Source organism: Sebastes umbrosus, chromosome 11 (assembly GCF_015220745.1).
Source record: "Sebastes umbrosus isolate fSebUmb1 chromosome 11, fSebUmb1.pri, whole genome shotgun sequence".
NCBI classification, from domain to species: domain Eukaryota; kingdom Metazoa; phylum Chordata; class Actinopteri; order Perciformes; family Sebastidae; genus Sebastes; species Sebastes umbrosus.
The window spans coordinates 14,122,965-14,146,640 of record NC_051279.1 but is presented as its reverse complement, the minus strand read 5'-3'; the positions used below and the strand labels follow the sequence as shown (position 1 = coordinate 14,146,640).

At 40.0% G+C, this 23,676-nt stretch overlaps 3 protein-coding genes across 9 annotated transcripts in view; 2 read left to right on the top strand and 1 right to left on the bottom strand.

Annotated features, from left to right (window-relative positions):
• Positions 1 to 4,572, bottom strand: part of fam131bb (family with sequence similarity 131 member Bb) — a 39,567-nt gene extending 34,995 nt beyond the window's left edge. Inside the window, exons 1-2 of the mRNA XM_037784320.1 lie at positions 4,440 to 4,572; positions 936 to 1,024 (exon numbers count right to left, since the gene is read on the bottom strand). The gene's annotated coding sequence lies outside the window, so the exon portion shown is untranslated. The remainder of the gene's footprint in view (positions 1 to 935; positions 1,025 to 4,439) is intronic.
• Positions 3,722 to 22,355, top strand: zyx (zyxin). 6 transcript variants are annotated; one of them, XM_037784306.1, is made up of 10 exons: positions 3,722 to 4,179; positions 12,319 to 12,554; positions 13,459 to 13,721; positions 14,615 to 14,710; positions 15,510 to 16,082; positions 16,333 to 16,474; positions 17,761 to 17,930; positions 18,201 to 18,379; positions 19,912 to 20,032; positions 20,140 to 22,355. In XM_037784306.1, exons 2-10 carry the CDS (start codon positions 12,332 to 12,334, stop codon positions 20,251 to 20,253), a joined length of 1,881 nt encoding a protein of 626 aa, XP_037640234.1. In that variant the 5' UTR covers positions 3,722 to 4,179; positions 12,319 to 12,331; the 3' UTR covers positions 20,254 to 22,355. The 6 variants fall into 6 exon arrangements, with proteins under 6 accessions (XP_037640234.1, XP_037640237.1, XP_037640235.1 ...); XM_037784309.1 differs by lacking the exon at positions 3,722 to 4,179 and adding an exon at positions 4,196 to 4,244; XM_037784307.1 differs by lacking the exon at positions 3,722 to 4,179 and adding an exon at positions 4,468 to 4,602.
• A 170-nt stretch (positions 22,356 to 22,525) lies between these two features.
• The window catches only part of kel (Kell metallo-endopeptidase (Kell blood group)), a 30,166-nt gene continuing 29,015 nt past the window's right edge, over positions 22,526 to 23,676 (top strand). For both annotated transcript variants that reach the window (XM_037784302.1, XM_037784301.1), the window contains exon 1: positions 22,526 to 23,053. In XM_037784302.1, the coding sequence (XP_037640230.1) occupies positions 23,027 to 23,053 (27 nt within the window). In that variant the 5' untranslated portion in view covers positions 22,526 to 23,026. The remainder of the gene's footprint in view (positions 23,054 to 23,676) is intronic.

Below are 23,676 nucleotides of genomic sequence, written 5' to 3'. Positions count from 1 at the left end.
GCCATGCTTGTGAAACTGCGGTAACGTGGGTTGGCAACCAACTCAGTTGGTTGCCACCTGCAACCACACCACTAGATGCCGCCAAAATCCTACACACTCACTGTATCTTTAAGATGTTACCATCTTTGTTTAACTTGGAAAAATCTCAGTTTGTAGTTCTTTGTGGTGTCTTTTCTTGTTACTCTTGTGTATGGGAGGTTTGGGATGGGAAGGGCCTGGAGCAGTGTGTTTATTTTTTTGTTTATTGTTAAAAGATTTGTGGGTGCAACATATTATATCAACAGAGGAAAAGTGGAAAGCAATACAAAGTTATTATTTCTAACTACTCAGATAGAACACAAACAATTTGTTTTATACAGTCTACTCTGCCATGCTCATGTTATCTATGCCTTTAAAATGCTTTTACTTGGGCAATTAAAAACATTACCTTGCGTACAAATGGCTTCCCACTTTTCTTTGTTGAGAAAATGAGTGTGTCCAGAGAGAGAGAGAGAGAGAGAGAGAGAGAGAGAGAGAGAGAGTCGGACATGATCCAAGATCAGGATATTAACTGTGAGGTATTATGAGGCAGGTAGTGACTCATATGAGCAGTGGGAGGTGGAGAGGGAGGAGCGGAAAGAAAGATGGGAAGGGAAATAAACTGCAGCGTATGAGGGGCAGACTGAGGAATGGAGGGACTGGGGGAGAAAAGTGGTGAAAAAAACATGCAGCATGAAACAGAGAGAGAGAGAGAGAGAGAGAGAGAGAGAGAGAGAGAGAGAGAGAGAGAGAGAGAGAGTGAGAGAGAGAGACAGAGAGAGAGAGAAAGAGAGAGAGAGAGAGAGAAATATGTTACTTTAGTGAGGGAGGGGGTGAGGAACTGTTCATTCCTTGGCTGCATTCCAGGCTGTCTGGCTCTGATTCTGACGGCCTCCTGTTTTTCTTTTTTGTCTCACCTCCAGTCTCACGGGACCCCCGGAGCTGCCCTCTCCCTGCCTGATCCAAACTTTCCAAACTTCAGTCACCACCCGATGTCTGCAGCTGGCTGAAAACAGGCAGAAGAGTGTTACACATGTGTCATTTCAGCTTCCTTACTCCCGTCACTGCTCAGACAGAAAGCCAGCTTGTGAACTGGCTGGTATTTGGAACGGCAAACAAACGTTGACCTCTTCTCGCATATCACCTGCCTGAGAGCCGGCAAGCCAGGATGGGGAGCACCAGAGAGTTGCTGTGGAAATCTCTGAGTGGAAATTCAACACGTTTTTTTGTCCCAGTGGAAGTGGGGAGAGACTGGAAACATTCCTTGCGGGACAATGGGCTATCAAAGACCCCTGAAGAACACTCCCTGTAGTTCACAGTCATGAATCAGGCAGCGACAGGTTACACAACTGCAGAGGTTTGCGTGGAGGAGGACAACTCTGCCTACAATTTCACAACCTGAATGAAGTGCAACTCTGCTCTGACTCAACCTGAATGTCATAAGGGGATCTGAAAGTTGGTGGCAATCTAACCAAAGTGTGAGATGAGTCAGAGTACAAAGTGCACACTTGATGTTCACTGGAATAACATCTTTTTTTTAAATCATCTTTTTCTTTTAATTTAATGTTAATTAGTGTCAAATTCAGCCCATAATAAAGACACTAATTCAATAAAAAATTGTCTATGGTAAAGCCTATTTTTGTATACTCCTGTGTGAATTAAATATTTGACAAAGGAAAAGCACTGAGGATTTTCTCATTTTAACAACTTGAGAGCAAAATGAACAGTTTAAGTGAAATTATAAAGAAAAAATAAATAAATATAGCCGATATCGCAATAAAAACGATACAGAAAAATATATACGATAGACATTTTTACATTGTTTTGATGATACATATCGTCATGTTTCCCAGCCCTATTTTCTTTATTAATAAATAATGTTTAGTCTATAAAATGTCAGAAAAATGTAAAATGAGTGTCATGAAATTGCTTGTTTTGTCTGACCGACACTCTAAAACCTAAAGATATTCAGTTTATTATCACATCAAATCATGAAAAGCAGCAAATTCTCACAACTGAGATGCTGAAACTACCAAATCTTTGGTATATTTGCTTGAAAACTGACTTTATTCATTGATAAGTTATTAAAATCGTTGGTTATTTGATCATTTCAGCTCAGAATAGGTAAAAGTGAGAATTCTAGTAAAATCTTGAATTCTTGAGTTGATTTGGATTAGGAAGAGGTGAAACGGTCTCACTCTGTAGGATTTTTACTGTACCTGTGTTATAATTAAAATCATCAAATAACATTTTCAAAATGTTGCAGTTAAAAATGTGATAATAAATGTAAATTTATGATAATTAATGCATGTCAAAAGGACTCAACAATAGACATGTTATGAGAGATTTCTTGCATTGTACAAGCAATGACTACACCTGAAAGTGTGATGCGGTTTGGGCTGCATGAGTCACCAAGGTGTTTGATGTGCATATGTGTGGGTGTGTGTGTGTGTGTGGGTGAGGCATAAAAGGATATGAAGTCATAGGAGTGGCTAATGTGCAGGATGGGAGGTGTCATTTAACACCAGGTTTAGGGCGATCACATCCTTATTTTCAGGATGAACAAATATGATTTGTGAAAGAGCCATAAAATGTATTGACGAGTGTACTAACTGTGTACAGAGAACCAATCTAAGTCTTTGCACTAGGGCTGTCAATCGATTAAAATATTGAATTGCGATTAATCGCATGATTCGTAATCATAATTCGTATGAGTCCATAGTTAATCACAATTAATCGGAAAGTAATCACACATTTTCTATCTGTTCAAAATGTACCTTAAAGGGAAATTTGTCAGGTATTTAATACACTTATCAACATGGGGTTGGACAAATATGCTTGTTTTATGCAAATGTATGTATATATTTATTATTGGAAATCAGTTAACAACACAAAACAATGACAAATATTGTCCAGAAACCCTCACAGGTACTGCATTTAGCATAAAAATATGCTCAAATCATAACACGGCAAACTCAAGCCCAAAAGGCAACAACAGCTGTCAGTGTGTCAGTGTGCTGACTTGACTATGATTTGCCCCAAACTGCATGTGATTATTATAGAGTGGGCATGTCTGTAAAGGGGAGACTCGTGGGTACCCATAGAACCCATTTACATTCACATATCTTGAGTTCAGAGGTCAAGGGATCCCTTTGAAAATGGCCATGATAGTTTCTCCTCGCCAAAATTTAGCATAAGTTTGGAGCGTTATTTAACCTCTTTCACAAGCTAGTATGACATGTTTGGTACCAATGGATTCCTTAGGTTTTCTAGTTTCATATGATATCAGTATCTTCACTAGCTTTAAAACTGACCCCGCTACAACCTCTGAAAAATTGATTGCGTTAAAGAAACTAGTGGCGTTAAAACAAATTTGTGTTCACGCGTTATTATCACGTTAACTTTGACAGCCCTACTTTGCATATTTACTGCCTTATAGTGCAAAGCAAATAACAGTGTGGCAGCGCATTTGGTAATAGACGCCTTTTACAATCTGATCCTCAGCTTTGCCTGTTGAGACAAGTGAAAGAAAGGCACAGTCTTATTTTTTTCCTGACAGTAAATAAAGTTTAAAAAAGCCTACCTATTCAACAACCCAGTATATAGTTTCTTCAGCCATCATTGTACCTCCTTGTGTCTAAAACCCTGACCGCTTTTTAGTGTCTGTATCTAATCAAGCCTCTAGCCCCATTATCTCTCCCCCCCTCTCGCTCCCTCGTTCCCTCGGTCTGACCTTACAAGGAGAGGCAACAGGGTTGATGTCATTCAATGAAGAATGCTGCAAGAATCCAGAGAGAAATAAGAGCAGCAGGAGGAGGAGGGGTCTGACTGGACAGTTTATGAACACACACAGAAAGAAAGAGAGAGAGAAAGAGAGGGAGAAAGAGGTGCTGTTTACATAGTAATACACAACTCCTGAGCCAAAGTAAAACGAGAGAGAACTTGTTTGGAAGGATGGTGTCATTCCTTTTCCAGACTGAAAAGCACAGGGGGAGGGTCTAATAGCTGGAAAAGAAAGGGGAAGAAGAGAGAGAGAAAAAGAAGTTACCATTAACAGTCAACCCTTACTCACTCAGCCTGGAACCAAAGAGAGAAATAGAAGAACAAAAGGAAAGAAGGGGGAAGGAAAAAGGAGATACACATTGCAGCTGTGTTAACAGGGTAAGTAATTTGTATTTAAATCAGGATGATAGGAGAGATCAGACTGCCACAGGCTACCTAATAAGGTAAAGTCTTTCTGTCAATGCAAGTATCATGATAGCACAGATTGAGGGCTACACCTCAGGGAATGGTTTGTGATGTGATAGTGTGGATCTGCCATATAGAAGCTACTGCAGACTGTGTAGTGAAAGATACCTCTCTGTGGGTGGTGTTTCCCTCGCTGAGAGGCCATAGAGTGAATACTGTAGGTTTCTACTCACCAGCTGATGGACACAGACGATAAGGACAGGGCTATGCGGAAGCTCCAACAGGAAGTCCAGCTAAAAAGTTGTCTAAGATAGCTAGCTGGTAGCTTTTATTTACTTCACAGACTAGAAACACACTAGCACAGTTGAAAGAAGCCGTCTGATTTTGCCATATGAGGTAAGAAAAACAAAAATGGGGCGGTGTTTTAGCCACCGAAACTGACCCAAAGGCTAAAGGAGTGGTACAGTAGGCGTGTAGCTACAGCTAACTAACGTTAGTGTGACTGATATAGTGAAGCCAGAGAGGTTAACGGTCGAGCAGGTGAGTGTCAGTTAACATTCAAACCGTCAGTTAATTTGAATTTCAAACGCTACCATGGTAACCGTTAACTGGACTTAAATAAGCCAACGGTTTCGAACGTCTTGTACGTTCCATAACGTTAACATTCTCTAACGGCTAACTGTTAATAATAACTAGCATTCATGTGAAACTCTGATTTGCTCTCTCAGCCACATAGCTAGCTAGTTTATAGCTAGACATGTTTCCATTGTGTCTATATTGCGAGATAGTGAACTATTAATTATTATTAATTAACCTAGCTGTCCGTCTTCATTTGCTGTTCTTCTTGTGACCACTCACCCATAGCTGTCAGCTGTCAAAGCATTGTCTAGCAGTTGGCTAACTCTCTAGCTAATCAATGGGGTGCCAATGTAGGTGGAACACCAAGGTACAGCATGTTTCATTTATTGATAGTGCCAATAGCTAGCTAGTTTATAGCTAGCTTATGTGACATGTTTCCATTGTGTATATATTGCGAGATTGTGAACTCTTAATTATTATTATTATTATTATTAATTAACCTAGCTGTCTGTCTTCATTTGCTGTTCTTCTCTTAGAAACAAGGTAGCTGAAGTACTGTTAATGAAAAGACTAAATCACAGTCTATACCCATCCTTGTCAAGCACTCCTTTTAAAGTCTAGTTTATAGCTAGCTATGTGACATGTTTCCATTGTGTATATTGCGAGATAGTGAACTATTAATTATTATTAGTTAACCTAGCTGTCTGTCTTCATTTGCTGTTCTTCTTGTGACCACTCACCCATAGCTGTCAGCTGTCAAAGCATTGGCTAGCAGTTGGCTAACTCTCTAGCTAATGAATGGGGTGCCAAGGTGGGTGGAACACCAAGGTACAAGCATGTCTAATGTATTGATAGTGCCCAAGTAAATAGAAATCTGTTATCAGGTGGCACGTCTTTACTGTTCAGTTGAGACCATGTTGAGGAGGCCATCAGAATAAACATCATCAAAAAAACATCCATTTTAAAATGTTATTTAGTGTCAAATTCAGCCACAATTTTCTACAACCCCAGGTGACATCATGCAATTGCTTGTCTTGTCCGACGACACTCCCAAGACCTAAAGATATTCAGTTTATTATCACAAGATAATGAAAACCAGCAAATTCTCACAACTGAGATGCTGAAATCACCAAACCTTTGGTATATTTGCTTGAAAACTGCATTTAACTCTAGCTAATCAATGGGGCGCCAAGGTGGGTGGAGCACCAAGGTACAGTATGTTTAACTAGGTTAAACTTATTGATAGTGCCAAGTAAATAGAAATCTGTTCAGGGGGCACATCTTTACTATTCAGTTGTGCCCATGTTGAGGAGGCCAACAAGTATGGCTCCTCGCCATTACATGGCCTATTTTCATAACCTAGTTGGGTCTCATTATGTCATGTATGAGAGGATTCGAAGAGATCTGCCACACCTAAAATGTATTAAAATTTAATTTTAGGAAAACTGTCATAGTATAAAGAACACACCAGAAATACACCATTTTAGAACAGGCAAAAATAACACATTTATACTGCATGCAAAAAACGGCATGGTTTTTTGCCCCCAAAAAATAATATTTCCTTACACCCCTACTAATAATGTTAAAGGTTGTTGGGAGAAAACATGAGAATAATGTCCATTTTAGCATAGCTTTTCTACAATTTAGAGAATTTAAAAATCCTGTTATTATCAGTGTTAGTCACACAGCTGTGCCTTGTTTCTTTGATTTGCATTTTCATCAGCTAGCTAGGAGGGGAGCCTCAACCCAAGGCCACAGTAAACTGTGTTTAAGAATAACTTAAAGCGAGAAGGCTCTGGCTGGGTTAGCCTGAGGTTAGTGTGGTGCTTCTGGTTGAAAAGACTGGGATGATGGTCACTGACGCCTCAGTAAATTGGTGAGGCAAATGAAAATCTGTGAATGAAGATGATCTATGAATGTCTGTATGCAACCCTTGATGACTGGGGTGATGAGGAATCCTCCTTAATTGTAGCCTCCATGAGTCAAGACACACATGCTATTTTAGGGCATCCCTTTGCCCCTAATCACTGCATGTCTAGCTCTTTAATTTTGTCTCTCACTGTCCTGTGACTCTTCTTCATTCTACTATAATGTCAATGCAAGCAGATAAGGTTGTTTGGGTTAGAGCTTGACACGGAGCCCATTGGCTGATGTTATTACCAGTTTGGAAATGTTGCCTGCTCAATCAGCCATCCAACTGTAGTCTGAGAGGGAGCACAACACTGGCGCTCAATGCATGTCCAGTGACCTGTAAGATTGGACTCAAAAGGGTTGTTTGTGCCCGCATTAGTGACCCCCGGCCTAGACACGCTTTCCCAGAAACTGGGTGTGCTATTAACATCAGAACAATGGAGAGTTTCATCAACAACACACCAGTCACTGATACAATGACTGACCAGACGTGGCGGAGTTAGTTACTGTCAGGAATTCAGGTTTTCTTTCTGTTAGGGTAACTGCCTTTATAAATGTGGAATTAGCTTTTAACTGTAATTAGCTGTTTTTATTAGATTTCTTTATTTTCTTCATTATTATTTGTTCTGCCAGGCAGTAATGAGCTTATTATTAATGGTGCCTTCAAATGGGGTCGCGTTGTCCGTGTTCACGAGAAGAGTCCATATGAACGCCCCCCTCTTGTGGTATTCACAACCTTTATATGACTTTATATGTCTGAGGAAAATGTTGATATTCCCAACGGCCTCATCTTTTTCCTCTGTCATTATGCCTTTGCATTTCCTGCATTATGTTACCCGCTTGCTAGCTTGCTAAATTGTTAGCCTCTTTGGTTTCTAGACGCCGACAGTAACAGTTAATATTGCCATTGCTTAGCAGCGGTGTTCTCACGACTTAACCACTTGAACACCAAGCATATCGTGTACACGACTTCCCATGTTGTAAACACAAGCTCACCAGATTCATTTGAAGGCTCCATAATTTGGGAGCTTTACCTCTACCAGTGTTGTTTTTTTTAAAAGGACTTTTTTAAGAAGGATCTCTTTTAGTAGGAAAACTACCAACCAAAACATGTTTTTACTAAATTTATGTGGGCACAGTGGTACTTCAAGAAAATATCACTATGTGAATAAATACTGTACCTACATAATTTAGGTATTTTTAAGAAGATTAGGACAAAGAAGATTTAAGTTCAGTGAGGCACCATGCTACAACACTTCCATATATGACCTTTTACAACCCAGTTGCACAGTACATAAACCAAATTTAGTTCCCCTACAACCACAAAGTAATGAACCGCTGCTGAGTTTTCCTTTGAAAAGTGTGGTAAACTAACTCCCCCTTAACAGCTACTGCGTCATGTAGTCTGTGCCTTCAGAGGAAACAAGGTGTTCATGTGAAACTTTTCCACACAGAGACAAAACACGAAGATGATAGAAAGTGTGCCACAAAAAGAGCTCAGTTTTACTTTTGTTTGTTTGTTCTGTTAAGTAGTCCATATGGGACTTAAAATGCTTAGGGCAGTGATTCTCTAACCAAGTTGATGAGTGCCACAGCCGTGCTAGTTTTTATATCCTTCAAGGTGATTACATTTACCCTCCGTGCCTCCTTGTGTAAACCAGTCCCTGATAAGATGGAATGAAAACCAACTGGGCTGTAGTACCCAAACCAGGGTTGAGAACCAATTTTCTTGCCTGTAAAAGCCATCCAGCCATGTGGAGTTTATACAAAGTTCAAAAGCTACAGAGCACAGTTTGTGATTTATGCGGGGGCCCTATCTAAAGGCTACATAATGCCATCCTCCATCACAGCTGTAAAGTAAGTAGAAATGATTAAATGCAGCCTCAAGTGATGTCATTCAGTTCAAGTAGTGAGTGAGAGAGAGATGAATGAGAAGTTGAGGAAAGCACAAGAATAAAGGAGATAAAAGTGGTTGTGGTCGGCCACAGAACACAAGTCTGTACATCAGATTGTGAGCTAGAGCTTAACACAAGCACTCGATCCTTCAGCAAAGATGTATAGAAAGAGAGGCTGGTTGGAGAGAAACAAAAAAAAAAAAAAGGTGATGTCATTGAGCTGTAGTTCCAAATATGTTCCTCGGCCGAGGGTCTCTCATCTCAAGGATCAGGTTTCAAGATAGATTTGCAGTAGGTCGTCTGGAGCTCAGCGTGGAGCTGATCTCACCGTATTAAACCCCTCAGGACCGTATCAAGGACCAGATGGAACCTGACCACAAGTTATCATCACTGTTGAATAATTTAGGGGACTATTGCATATTGTCTCTTAGAAACAAGGTAGCTTAAGTACTGTTAATGAAAAGACTAAATCACAGTCTATACCCCCCCTTGTCAAGCACTCCTTTTAAAAAGCCATTATAAATCCAAGTGCTCTGTTTAGAGCACTTCAGACTCACAACCCTTATTTAAAGCAAAGAGCTTTATCTTCACCGAACCAGTCAATCTGTCTTTGAATTAAGTGTCCACTCCATTCAACTTGAAGTAGGCCTTGATACTAGGTTCATGAGTAGCCGGCTATTTTCTAAAATACTCTAAAACACCTGTCCTCCTTTCTCTCTTTCCTTTTAGTTTATTATATTTTTCCACTGTTGTAAACTGCTCTGCAAAATGTCCCTACAAAGTGCCTGCAGAAACTTGGCAACCAGAACACTTCTGCATCTCCATTAGAGCATCACCATCTCAGCTTATCGATTCATGCAGCAATTTTCTGAATTATTCAAGTGGGATAGTGAAGTGGAGCTACTGTATTTTGATGGATTTGTATCTCCACTTAAATGCCTTGAGATAGTTTTTTTTCAACTGATTGTTGTAACGTCTTTGATGAAACAAATGGTTAAAACTAGTTCCGTCTTGTTGTGGCATAGCTGTTCTGACCCTTATGATCAATCAATAATGCTGTTGTAGTCCGATGTATCGTCAGGAATTATTTATCTTATGTAGTAAGAGTGGAAAGCTGTTGTTTTTAACTTTTGTTTGTCCAAAACATATGACAAATATAGCGTCTTATTTACATGATGAAACATACATACTGTACTGTACGTACATAGAGAGCTCTCTGATAAAAAATGCGTACACAACAAATTAGTAAATCCCAACAAATGATGAATTATGTCCCTGTGTAGTTAAAGTAGTTTGTAGCCAAGAGGTTTAATACTTCAGTGATTCATAATGGGATGTCTTATCTGATGACACAATGAATCAGTTGACACGGCCACATGCCCAAAGGACATGTATAAATATTAATTTAAAGGAAGCTGACCCAAAAAGCAGAAGAGAAAGTGTCTCTGTGCTTCCTCATGAAAGAAGCTGGTTATTACATGAGCACCAGAGATACTTTCATGAGCTCTAAGGGTTTTTTGTCTTGTCAGAACTTGAAGCGTTGCCCGTGTCTCAACAAAGTGGAATGAGGATGAAACACTGCAGCTTTTTCTTGGTTAGTTAGTTTGGCTTTTACCGACAGCTAGGCCCAGTCTACATAGTAATTTCCAAGGCTATGTCAGGCTTGATCTCTTCCTGGAAAGGTTTTCTCCAAATGCAAACCCAATTATGGTGTAAACAACTAATCGACATGTTACCCACAGTGCAAACAAAAATATTTCTGTGGCTTTTGGAGAGATCTAGCCAGCCTCGTGTGCACAGGGGATACGTGAGTGTAACTTTAAAAGGCAAAGATACGCCAAGTTTAACTAGAAATAGTCCATTTCAAAGCCCTAATGTCATAACAAAGAAAGAAGTAAACTGTTACCCTTCAGTTATTTCAGTATTTGCAATATTTGATATGCTGGGGATCATATTTCTGTAGTATTGAGAGAAAACCTTGACAACATTATTAAATATTAAAGCTAACTCAAGAAATCTGTAGACATATAAATAAAACCGTAATCACTGTTTTCCAGTCTGACTGGTTGCAGCCTTTTTGTTAGGAAGGTTTGCTGTAGCTTTAGTAGAGCAGCCAAAACAATGAATGGACATTTATTTTAAGTACTTTTGAATTATAGATGACGTAGAAAATAGTCCCACACTCTTCTTTTTAGTAACCGTGACATTTATGAAGGCATCAATGCTATGTAACCCTCATTAGGATGTAGAGGACAAATGCCACACAACAAAGATATTTATTAATATCATTATTATTATTATTATTATTATTATTAGGAGTATCATGCAACTATTTGGGATCTTCGGGCTATAATAGTTTGTTAAACAGCAACATAGTGTGAGTTAAGACAGCCAGTTTGTTTACAGATGTGTGTGTGAGTGTATGATTGTGTGTGTGTTGGCGGAGGGGGTCAGTAAGAACAAGCGCGCTATTGACTAAAGTTCATTTTCGGGGGCCGGTGTGGTCATCAGGGAAATGTGTTCAGACTTTGCGAAGAATCTCGGTAGAGACACTGAAGTATCATCAACATTTGTTTAACCACCAGCGTGTGTGAGGTAAATATTTGAGCTCGCCCTCCTCTTGACGCACCTCACATGCAAATGTTATGATAGTTGCTATCATTCCCGCTTCAAACTGATCTCCCTCTTACAAAACTTGTCGTGTCACGGTAAACAGCCGTGTGTTATATATTGTAAATTGTCTCTAGCATCTGGGAGTGCCACTATGTCTGTTCTCTGAATACATGGCCTGAGGAAATGTTCACACACTTTTCTCTCATTCCACTGTGGACCATTTGCTTAAGCTGTTTAGGGAGTAATACTATATTTGCAGAATGCCTAGTGGTTGTTGTTTTCTTTTTTACTGCTATTTCACTAAATCCAGAAAAAATGAAAGCCCAAACTACATTTTAAGAGACACTGCAAGCCACAATAAACCTCAATTTTCATTAGTTTTTCTAGGACTTTAGGGGTCGAGACAGCTGCGTCCCTGTTATAAAGTATACAATAGGTACCAATCTGCATACTGTTTTGGCAGTTGATATAAAAGAAGTTTGTGTTGTGTACAAACAGGAAATGTGAAACAATATGCACAGATTGAATCAATCAAACTGCAATTTTAGGAAGCAACTGCCAATTTAAAAGTTGGAAACCAAACAGAGCTAAAGAAAAATGTTCTCCCATAGATTTATTACTCTTATGTTTTGAGTTGTTCCTGCAGCCCTCACCGTTTTTCCTCCGTTTCCATTTTGCAGTGCATTTAAGGATATCTATCCATCAACATCACTCTCAAACAAGAAACATTTACTTTGCATTCTGACGTCTCTGTGTGGTTAATTTTGTCACTTTTTCAGTGTAAAGGCACTACATAGTCCAAATCTGGTTGCAATTAGTGTGTAGTTTGGAGTTGTTAGGCCAAATGTTTTGTTGATGTGTCATCACCACTAATTCTCCAGCAAAAGACTCGACCTGCTTACGCTGCCAAGGAATGTAAGCCCTTTGACTTTAGTCAGCTGATTAATGTTGGTTTCATCATGTGGGGTGTGTGAATCCTGAGTCTGGAGTTGTTTGAACTTCACTGTAACCTGTCTCATACCTTTGTTATAAAACAACCATTTGTATCAGAATTCATATTTTCCTGTGCGATGTACAATCGTTGGTCCATAATGTTTCTTGTGTTCATCCTCAGATAAATACCCAAAATGGAGGACTCCAGTAGCAGCAAGCCGGTCATGGTGACATCCTCTCTGAACTTCAAAGTCACCACGCCGTCGTTCTACAACCAGCCAAAGAAGTTTGCCTCTGTGGCACCGCCACGGCCCAAAAGTCTGACGCCTCCCTCCGGTCCATCACCGACACCAGTAGGCACAGCCGTGATTGGTCGAGTGGGAGATCTGCCTCCGCCGCCCCCGTCGCTCTGTGATGGTATGTGCATTGTTTATGCTATTTTGTGAACATATTTTGTGTCAATCTTAAGTTACATTCACTCAGTCAGCAGCCCTTCCCTGTCCCACTCCCTGCTGCTTTTTACGTTACAACATGCAGAGCTTCACAGTTGAGCATATAATAGAACACATCAGGTGTGTTTTACTGTTGTTTTAATGAGTTGTCTTTGAGACATTACATCACTGTACTGTAATTCCTGTCTTTGGGACATTTTAGTCAAGTGTCGAGGTAGTTAAGAGTCCCATACCAGTTTGCTTTTGAGGGAATTAGTTATATACTGTATATAATAGTTATACCACTAGTATGAATTTGAAGATGTCTGAGCTGATCTAAATCATGGACAAAGTCAGACAATCCCGCCAAATTAAAGGAACCCTGTGGAGTTTCTGACCACTTGAAGACCTATGGAGTCATGTTCAAGTAGACCCCCGTTTTGTTTGTATTGCGCACATGCATGAGGACATACATGCACAGTATTTCAGCTGCTGGCTTCACACTATTCAGGTCGAAAAATTGATGGCGTTCCAAATTTCCAAATATTTTGTAAGGGAGGAAATGCATTCAACATGTTTGTTAGACCTCAAGGATATACGCAATGTGTTTTGGTAAGAAAACATCAAACAAACATTTTCTTTGTTTATAAGAAAACTCCACAGGGCACCTTTTAATTCAATAAAACATAGATCAAGATACTGGCAGGACTTGGCTTGACTTGTAAAGTTTAGTTAGTTTATTATCCTGTTTGTTTGTTTTTGCTATAAACGTATGATGTTAAATCACTCAGTATATCTGATAAATGACTGGTAAAATTGGACTGGATTATTAATACAAGAAACCGTTCTGTCGCAGCTTTTAACCAATCAACCCTCCTCATTTCTGCCAGACTTCCCACCCCCTCCTCCTCCTCCTCCACTGGATGATGATTTGCCAGCCCCTCCCCCCGATTGCCAAACCACACCCCCTGCCTTTGAGGCCCCCCCTCCCGCCTTCCCCGCTCCACCTCCAGTGGCAGATGACCTGCCCCTCCCAGCTCCCCCTGAGGAGAGTGCCTGTCCGCCCTCCTGCCCGTCTCCCCCTCCTCCCCCACCCCCTCCACCGCTCCCTGCCACCGGTACCAGTTTTCCCAGTGCTGCCGGAACGCCACAGGTGAGTCATGAAGGCATCTTCACCAAATTAGGCTAAAGTTGCTTTGCCTGTCTGCATGTTACCTCTTTTGGCTGCATGTAACTGCATTTCAGTATAATTTGATCATCAGTGAAGACACTGGAGGACATTGTTGTGGGACCATAGTGAGTTCGTAGAGTGTTGGCAGGAAATACTGTCTTTTGAGATTTTCCCACAAATTATATTACCATTAGTCTGGGGTAAATTGCCCAGTTTCATGCGTCTAACAGGATTATTGCCCATTCATGCAACTGAAATAGTTTTTAAACATGCCACGAAAGGTTTATAGCAGAGATGTTTATTGTAGGACTACATCAATTGCAGCTAGTTGGTCCGGCTATAAAGCCATCAATGTATGGAATTAGACATTGTTAGCCACTGATACAAAGTACAAACATTTAAAAAATGGCTAGGACAGGATGAAAATAGGAGTTTACTTTGTGTTTAGATCAGTAAAGAGTTTATGCTAGACATTCCTCTGCAAACAAGTAAATGAATCGAAAATTTAATAATTGAACAGTTGGTGTTCTCTTTCATCCAACCAGGGAAATCAAATTCAAACATTATTCATTTATTCATCATCATCATTAATCACTTCGTTAAGTTTGTTTGTTTGTTTGTAATTCATTCTTCTTCATCCAGTAACTTTTCCAAGTAACTGCTCAAGCACAATTCTGCATTTCGGAATAGATAAAAGAACCAAACAGTCTCAATCAAACGAGGATAACCTGCAGTTTCTAACAATTTCTCATCGTCAGCCACCTTTTTACTCTTGGCTCGTCCTGGCCTCATCCTCCTTTGTGTCATTGTGATCACTGTATTTGTGTAAATAAATGTACTTTTTGTGACTGTCTCCTTCTGTCGTCTTCTGTCAGAGACTGGTGGCGAAGCAGACGAGCTTCGATCAACAGCTCGACACTCTAACTGACTTGCTGTCTGAGATGGAGACCAGGAGACCTTTCAACCCCAAGGTACAAAGCATGGAGGGATGGAGAATACACTATAACAAAAATATGACATTGGGGCACTGTTAGAAAGATGAGCTGAAGGATAGATGAAGGGGGAAATGTCGGCAGGCTTTGAGTCAGACAGAGAGAAGATCAGACAAAAAGAAAGGCGGGTAGGTCAGTGGAAATAGTTTGAAGAGATGCCAGGTTGGTTTCATTAGTCTCTCTCTATCTGTTCAGGTTGAAAGCTCAATGATAAATGAACTGAACATACAGCACACCAGACTGAAAGAGAAAACAAAAAGTGAGGTAGCTGGTGATTCACACGGAGAGAGGAGACACTTGCAGAGAGAGAGAGAGAGAGAGAGAGTGATGCACACTGAATTGAGTGGAGAGCATGAGAGTGTGATGAAGCCAGAGTGTGCTGCCAGAGACCCAGTGAGAGGGCCATAAATGGAGAGTGTTTTTATCCAACTGGGAGGTACTGGATCATGGCAGAATAATGTTGGCTCAGAACCGCAAAAATAAATGTCAGGAAGATGAAGCACTCCTGATAAGCTCAAACTGTGGAGCGCTTCCAATGTTTACTTTAATCAAAGTACCTCATTCAATGTAATAAAAGCGTCTGTTTGCAGCATTTCAGCGTGCAGTGTTATACACTGGATATTAAATCCGCTTTCTTGAGTATCAGTTAAGAGTAAATGGAAGTTTTATGTTGCAGAAGAAACTGAATGCTTGTATAGAATAGAATGTGTGATTTGTTTTGATTTGAAAGAATCTGTAAAGAGATAATTTGATTGTTGTTGTTGTTTTTTGTCTGCAGTTGCCGGGCCAATTTTCTTCAGCACCAGCACCCAAGCCTCCAGCTCCTCCCCCGACCGCTCCTAAACCAGCTCTCTCCTTCCTCCCACCCCCTGAGATGGGAGACCGCCCGCCTCCAGCACCCTGGGCAGAAGAACTCAGAGCCAGAACAAACCGACAAGCCAATCACAACTCTGCACCAAACTCTGCTACTCAGCAATTTGCTAAGGCCCCGGCTGTGGCACCCAAGTCTGGTTTCGGAGGGAGACCGACGACATCATCAACATCTCTGGCACAAAAACTGACCCAGAATCTGAACCAGAACACCACCCCAATGGGCGTTGCACCAAAACCTTCCCCTCCCTTTGCCACCAGCTCCTTCCCTCCACCTCCCGCAGCTCCACCCGGACCTCCTGCTCCACCAAACAATGTGGCGACTGCCCCGGCCGCTAATCACATAAAGAGTTCTCCGTTTGCCAGTCAGGTGAATGCAAACCAAAACCCCCCTGCTGCTGTGCCTCCTCCTCAACCCAAGATGATGGCATCTCCCCCTTCCTCTTTTAACCAGCCAATGAAAACTCCTCCTGCATCAACGGTATGTTCCAGTTTTATTTGACTTAAGAGACACTCTGTGTGCAGTAGAAAGGAACAGGAAGTACAAATAATTTAGTTTATAGTCATCAGATCAGAATTATGCATTTCAAGACCTGCACTAACCGTGTTTTCAAAGGTAAACTGCTCAATCGTAAATAACAACATGCTCTATAAGGTGTGTTGTATGAAACTATGTAAATAATGTATATGTATGTACTAATGGTTTTGTGTGTGTGTGTGTGTGCAAGCAGTCCTCTCCCCCTGGCCCAGTTGCTATCCCAGGTGGAGGCGTTCCTCTGAATATGAGGGAAGTGGAGGAGCTGGAGAGAATGACCAAGGACTTCATTAAAGACATGGACACACACGCTCCTGTCATCACCTCCCCTCCTACAGGTACGCACACAAGTAAACAGAGGGGAGGCTGTAATATTCATGGTGAAACTCACATCGAAATGTATTCAAGAACTGCATCGATTAATTGATTAGTTGTCAGCTATTAAATTAAACGCCAACTATTTTGATAACCAATAAATCGGTTTGAGTAATTTTTCAAAAAAAAAAAAGTCAAAATTCTCTGATTCCAGCTTCTTAAATGTGAATATTTTCTGGTTTCTTTACTCCTCTATGACAGTAAACTGAATATCTTTGAGTTGTGGACAAAACAATACATTTGAGGACATCGTCTTGGGCTTTTTGGAAACACTGATCGACATTTAATAGACCAAACAACTAATCGATTAATAGAGAAAATAATTGACAGATTAATCAACAATTAAAATAATCGTTAGTTGCTGCCCTAAATGCATTACTCATTTTTTTTTCTTTTTTAATTAATGAAATATTTTCACAGTTCATTCTTATGTTCAGCAATGTATGTGTAGTAGGCTTTCATTTATCTCTGCAGTGGTTCTCTGTTCACTGCTGTGAATATAGAGTATATCAACATTAAAGGAACAGTGTGTAACATTTTGAGGGATCTATTAGCAGGAATGGAATATAATATTCATAACTATGTTTTCATTAGTGTATAATCACCTGAAACTAAGAATCGTTGTGTTTTCGTTAGCTTAGAATGAGCCCTTCATATCTACATAGGGAGCGGGTCCTCTTCACGGAGTCGACCATGTTGCTCCGCCATGTTTCTACAGTAGCCCAGAACGGACAAACCAAACCCTGGCACTAGAGAGGGCATTTCGCATTTTTATATTACCTGAAGGCCATCGTATTTCTCCGACACACTTGTGAAACTGCAGTAACGTGAGCTGCAGAGTGCAAAACCGTGGAACAGCCAGCCACCATCTGACTTCCGTTGCTCCTAAAGTAGTGTTATTATGGTAAGGTTGGCCTCTAAGCGAGGTGAATGGCGTTGCCACGGTTTTGCACTCGGCGGCTCACGTTACCGCAATCTTGGAAAGGGAGGAGTGAGCAGAGGGGTACTCTGTTGGTTGCAGTCTGCAACCTCACCACTAGATAACACCAAATCCTAGACACTATAAAAAGAGTCTGTACAACTGAACAAATCCATAAAATTACGCAAGTTTATCATCTGTGGAAATGATTTTGTCCGATACAATATGATATTCATTTATTAGGGGATGACACTGTAATAAACCCAAGCGGAGACGAGTAGGAAGATGGATGTATTTGTGAACGATCTTGTTTGTTTCTTCCCATTTTAGAGGTCTGTGGGAAGTGTGGCGAGGCTCTGTCCCGCACCCAGCCAGCAGTGAGGGCCATGAATAAACTCTTCCACTCCAACTGCTTCTGTTGCATGAGCTGTCATCGCCCCCTGCAGGGCATGCAGTTCTATGACAGGGATGACGCGCCTCAGTGTGAGGACTGCTATGTGGTGAGGAGACGCACAGAGCCGATGGTCACTGCTTAAAGACCAAAAGCACATAAAGAAGAGTTGTTCACTGAAATGTCTTCGTCTTTTATTTTTACTTTCATTGTAACTACAACTCACATTTTGGCAATGTAATGTGTTTCATTTCATGTGTTTTTAGATTTGAACTCCTATGTTTGTAATGTACACAGTGCAAACCAATAGAATAGTGTACAGTGTGTACCTAAAGTATGTAGAATGTGCTGAATATACCGTCTTTCTGCTCCTCCTCAGAATTCCCTGGCAGTGTGTTCCCGATGTGGGGAGAGGATCACAGACCGCGTGCTGAAGGCGGTGGGCCAGTGTTTCCACTCCCACTGTTTCCGCTGCAGCACCTGTTCCTGCTCACTTGAGGGGGCGCCCTTCATCACTGATGACAACAACAACCCCTACTGTGTCCAGGATTACCACAGGTAGCTACTGGCTGCTGATTCCTCACTGACTACGTTTACGTGCACACTAATATTCCACTATTATTCCGAAATTGACGGTATTCTGAATTTGAAACGGGTCATGTAAACCGCATATTGTGTTTGGATATTCTGAATTATTCCAAATGGAGCATTTTCTAATTAAGATATGCCAATATTATTGAGGTTTTAGGAGCATTCTTTGGACATGTATACAGCACATTTTAAATATTTGTCTCAATTGGGGTTCTTTTACGGCACTTTGCGACACACGGCCTCACAGCATCTTGCCTGTTTACAGCCAGCTCTGTGTGTTGTACAAAAACTAACTATCCAATAGGTTGCAGATATGCATGTCCAAAAGAAAAGCCCACATTTCTGGTCGAAAGGAGAAACACAGCTACTTTTAAACATTATGCAAGGCTCAACAGGTTTTTGAATATGCGCAAATATCCCTATGCCAACCTTTTCAAGACGGTGGTTGAAGGAATGAAAGAGGGAGGCTGTTTTTGTACGGTCGAATATCAGGATTACTGATAAGAGTGGTGGTGATAGAGGAAGGAGACAGCAACACGTCTTCCTCACTTAATTTGGATTAACTGAAATTTGCTGACTTACAAACTGAATCTCGTGCTGATTAAAAAGTTTACACAGAATGCTGGAGGATAAAATATGAACCATTAATCCTCACTACCGCTAGTCGACAGGCCCATAAGCAACACATTTGATTTAGTTTCATTAGAATATATTGCTTTGATGTTCCCCTAACTATGAGTATCAATCAGTGTTATGATAGTTTTGAATTTTCAATTACTTTTAATTTAATTTTAGTTTTATTTATTTTTTTTTTTCCTTTTAAGTTTAGTTTTAGTTCCATTTCAGAGTGTGCTTGTTTTAGTTTAGTTTCAGTTTTTCAGAAAATTTTAGTTTTTATAGATTTAATTTTAGTTCTAGCGACATATACATACAAATTATATGGTTGGAAAACTTGGTTGTAATAATGTTTAATGTTTAATCTTTGCGCTACTTTAGTGTCCGATGTGAAGCATTTACGTCATAGCGCCATCTCCTGGAAGGTCAAGTTCGTTCAATTCTCTGTTGTTCAATGTAACAACAGTTGACGGGAATTCATGCTGTCTTCTTTTTTTGGAAGTGATATATTATAGCTAAAAAATCTAAAACTGAAATGAATTTATGTTCATTTTTATTTGTATTAGTTTATTTTGCCAAGGCAATATCCTTTCTGTTTAGTTTTTCTTAAATAATATACTTTTTATTTAGTTTCAGTTTACTAAAAAATATTTTTCGCTGCTTATTTTCATTTCAGTTCACCTGATTTGGACCAACTGAAACTTGTTTTTCCCTTTCCTGCTGAGAAAAAACTTACACAGCATAAAATAATAACCATGAATTCTCACTACGACTAGTTGGCAGGCCCAGAAGCAACTAATTTTATTTGGTTTCATTAGAATATATTGCTTTTTGTGTTCCTTGACTATGAGTGTAAATGTGAAGCTTTCCACCTTCTATTTCAGGCGTTTCTCCCCTCTGTGTGTGAGCTGTAATGAACCCATTATTCCAGCCCCGGGCAGCGAGGAGACAGTCAGGGTGGTGGCTCTTGACAAGAACTTCCACCTCAAGTGTTACCGTTGTGAGGTAACACAAAATGTTATCACAATATACATCACGTATTGTATTCAATAACCCCTAAAAAGAAACAAAATGCTAATAAATCAATTAAATAACTGTATTTTGTCCTGTAGGATTGTGCTCGCCCTCTCTCCATAGAAGCGGATGAAAATGGCTGCTATCCACTGGATGGTAGGATCCTGTGTATGAAGTGCCACACCCAGCATGCCCAGAAGGCGGCGCAGTGATTGGCTCAGTTGGCGCGACTCAGATTAACTATGAACCAAAATCCAAAAAGCACAGGATTCATTCAGCTGCCGTTTTGCCTTTGCAACAGGGCTTTATTCAGTATATGTGCGCAGGTGTGAGTGTGAATGCGTGGAAAGGGTATGTTTGCATGCAGATGCAGTGTAGTATTCCCTCGTCTTTGTTCTCTTCAGTGCAGAAGTAATGTACTGCATTGAAATAAAGTCCCCTCATCTTTTATTCTCCAATCTCATCCAGCCCTCTTTGTGTACTACAACGTATTTTTTTTGTGCCAATTCTATGTTTACGCTAAAAAAAAATTCCAGCAAAACTTGCACAAGAATAGTTTTTGGCAAAAGAGCAGTCTGATGAATATAAAGTTGCCTTTCTTTGTCTCTTGCCTCAGTATTATTAGTAGCACCATTTACTGAGATATTTCCATTTTAAGACTTTCACTGGCTGGTCTCTTTCCCTGTGAGCATTGTAACTACAGCGATGTTACGGAGACAGATTGTTACCATAGGGTGAGGAGTACCAGAGGCCTCCCATTTGACCACTCTGCAGATTTCACCACTCTGGTTGGCTGTTGGTAGAGATAACTTAAACACTTTGGCAGTTGTTGTGCCTGCGAGCATGGTTAATTATGCTTTCCTGCCTGGAAATTATATCAGCCAGTCTACTCTGACAGCATTTTAAAGTCATCGAGGGCTAAACATTGACTGCAAAAAAAAAAGATAAAAACAGTAAATGTTGCTCTTTTTGTGATGTGAATTTGATCATTTACAGGCATGCGTTGAATTATGTCTTGTTGTTCTCTCTCTCTCTTTCTTCCTTGTTATCATACAGACTGTATAAGGGCAAGATTAGAACAAAAAAATCAGCCATTTTTTCTTCTCAAAAATAGTTTCGAGCTGATTTAACAGTGTATTTTTAGATGCATGCTTTTTGGATGCACAAATTCTGAACAAACAAACGAGCACAGATTCCATTCCAGGGATCTCATAATTAAAAACAAAACACGTGGTTATAAATGTCAGCTGCATGGCTGAAAGCAGGACCTATCATGTGACTGTTGCACAGTTCCATAGTGAAATAAAATAGCCTTTAAGTGTCACTTTGACTCTAAAGACCCCGCACATGATCAATTTTGTATTAGTAGACACCATCTAGAAACATTATAGTAGTTTTTGATATGCATCTCTTGCTTTAAATAATATAATTTATGGACCATTTTTAATTAAGTATTAAGGTTATATGTGTACCAGTACTAAAATAACCTGGATAATAGATCAGTAGAGGCGCATTAGCTTAGAGTTTTAGGTAACATATGCTAAAACATAGTGACCAAATGTTTGGAAGCTGTTCACAGGATTAAGGTTAATAAAACAGTTACATGTATTTCAATGTTTTGACTTTCATGTATGTTTTTTCTTGCCTTTTGTTGTTTTTGAGCGCAGTTTTTTTTGGTCTTGATCTATTCTATTGTTACAGTAAATACCACTATTCTTTCCATTATTCATCTTTTGTACTTGTTCATGTCGGTTATATACTATTTTATTCTTATCTTACTGTACTGTATTTCATTGATTTAATGCTTACAATTAGTTGGTTTCATTTTGAACCTGGAGATGTGCCTTCTCCACTGTCGTATCCCGTCGTTCCTTTTGAATCGAGCCTGGTTTGCAGCTACAGAAATTCATTCCACAATAAGAAATCGGTTGTTACTTGTGCTTGCGTTGAGCCCGGTGCAGTTATGACACCAGAACGACTAACATATAGTACATGGCAATAGTTATTCAGCGTTGCATGCTATCTGTGTAGGTGGTGGCGGCATTTCCTCTGGTATTATGTCTTCTGTTTGCACCAATTACTCCACCTTTGTGGCCCTGCCTTTGTCATCACTATGTGATATTAAACGTGTGATGATGCCTTCACAGTCGCATTTATCTGGCGTTTTGTTGTGTTATGTTCTATTGTATTACATGCGGGATGCCTTGTCTTTTCATATAACTTTTTTTATAAATTCCTGTTTGATATGTGTGAATGTGTATATGTTTAAAAACATTATTTAGCCCCACCCCTCCCCTTTGGCTGTATCAAAAGATAAATAAATACATAAAATGCCAAATGTTTTTGTCTCATTATCTGTAAAAAATGTTATAGTGCATATTTGTCTTTTGTCACCATATTCTATCTCTGGTCGGCCTCCATGTGACACCCATGAAACGTGTTTCCTCTCAATGATGTGCTACCCTGTTACGTGACCTCCAGGACACCAAACTGCTCTATCAGTCGTTAACAGCCATGTGTTGCACTGATAGTGACGACAGCGGACGTGCGTGCGTGTGCATCTGAGAGTGTTTACTCTCCAGGAGAGTGCTCGCCCTCATTCAATGCAATGTAACAATGTATTTAAGCAAAAAGCAATTTGTTGGCCTCAACTTACCAGAACAAGCCTTCTGTTCTCGAGCCTTTAACCTCCTGCAGACAGGAGATGACAGAGCCTTCATGTTCACATCCACATGCATGTCCCATAGCAGAACCATAGTCTTTGCTTGATTATCTGTGCTCTGGAGAGAGGAGAGTAAGACGCAGCCTGCAGAGTTGTTTTTTATCAGAGTGTCAGATGAGGAGAAAAGTGAGTGATGAAGAGAGATAGAGAGCTGAGGTGACAGCTGTTTGACGTAGGGGACAGCAGGAGGAGGGAGCACATGTGAAACATCAAATGTAAAAGACAAAGGATGCAACACAGAGCAACACATCCATCTACTAAGAATGAGTGAAACTCCAATAGAGCTTGAGGTAAGAACTTTCCAAAGAAAAGTTGATGTTATGAAGTTGTGTTTATGGTTGTGAGGCTAACATGAGTGTTTTAGTTGCTGGAAACTGGAGCAGAGCCATCTATGTTCCTGGGAAATAAATGTTCAAATGATGTGGTTTGATGAGGTCTGCAATGTGCTCAAATTGTTCAGTTTGTGTTGCCAAATATAATATTGTTTTTCTGGTAACTTTGGATTTTTTGTTTTTTAGAGTAAGACAGAAAACATGCAGACAAGCTGCTGGCCAGAGCCAGTGATATTAACATGCAGTTTGATTCTACTAAACTGTAAAGTATATATCGGTATAAAGGCTACTGTAGTTATGCTGTTTAATCTGGTGTCATGGTTGCTCTGACTGAAACTTGAAATGCATAAATATCCACTTTGTAACAAGGCTCGGCAATATGACGATATATATCGTCAAAACAATATAAAAATGTCTATCGTATATATTTTATTCTGTATGATTTCTATTCCAATATAGGCTAGGCCTATATTTATTTATTTTTTCTCTATGATTTCACTTAAAACTGTTATGTTAATTTTGCACTCAAGTTCTTAAAATGAGAAAATATGCAGTACTTTTCATTTGTCAAGTATCTAATT

Coding starts and splice junctions, on each gene's coding strand:
- zyx (XM_037784306.1), top strand. CDS start 12,332: ATGGAGGACTCCAGTAGCAGCAAGCCGGTCATGGTGACATCCTCTCTG. Junction 13,722..14,614: donor GTGCTGCCGGAACGCCACAG/GTGAGTCATGAA, acceptor GTCTTCTGTCAG/AGACTGGTGGCGAAGCAGAC. Junction 18,380..19,911: donor TGTGTCCAGGATTACCACAG/GTAGCTACTGGC, acceptor CTTCTATTTCAG/GCGTTTCTCCCCTCTGTGTG.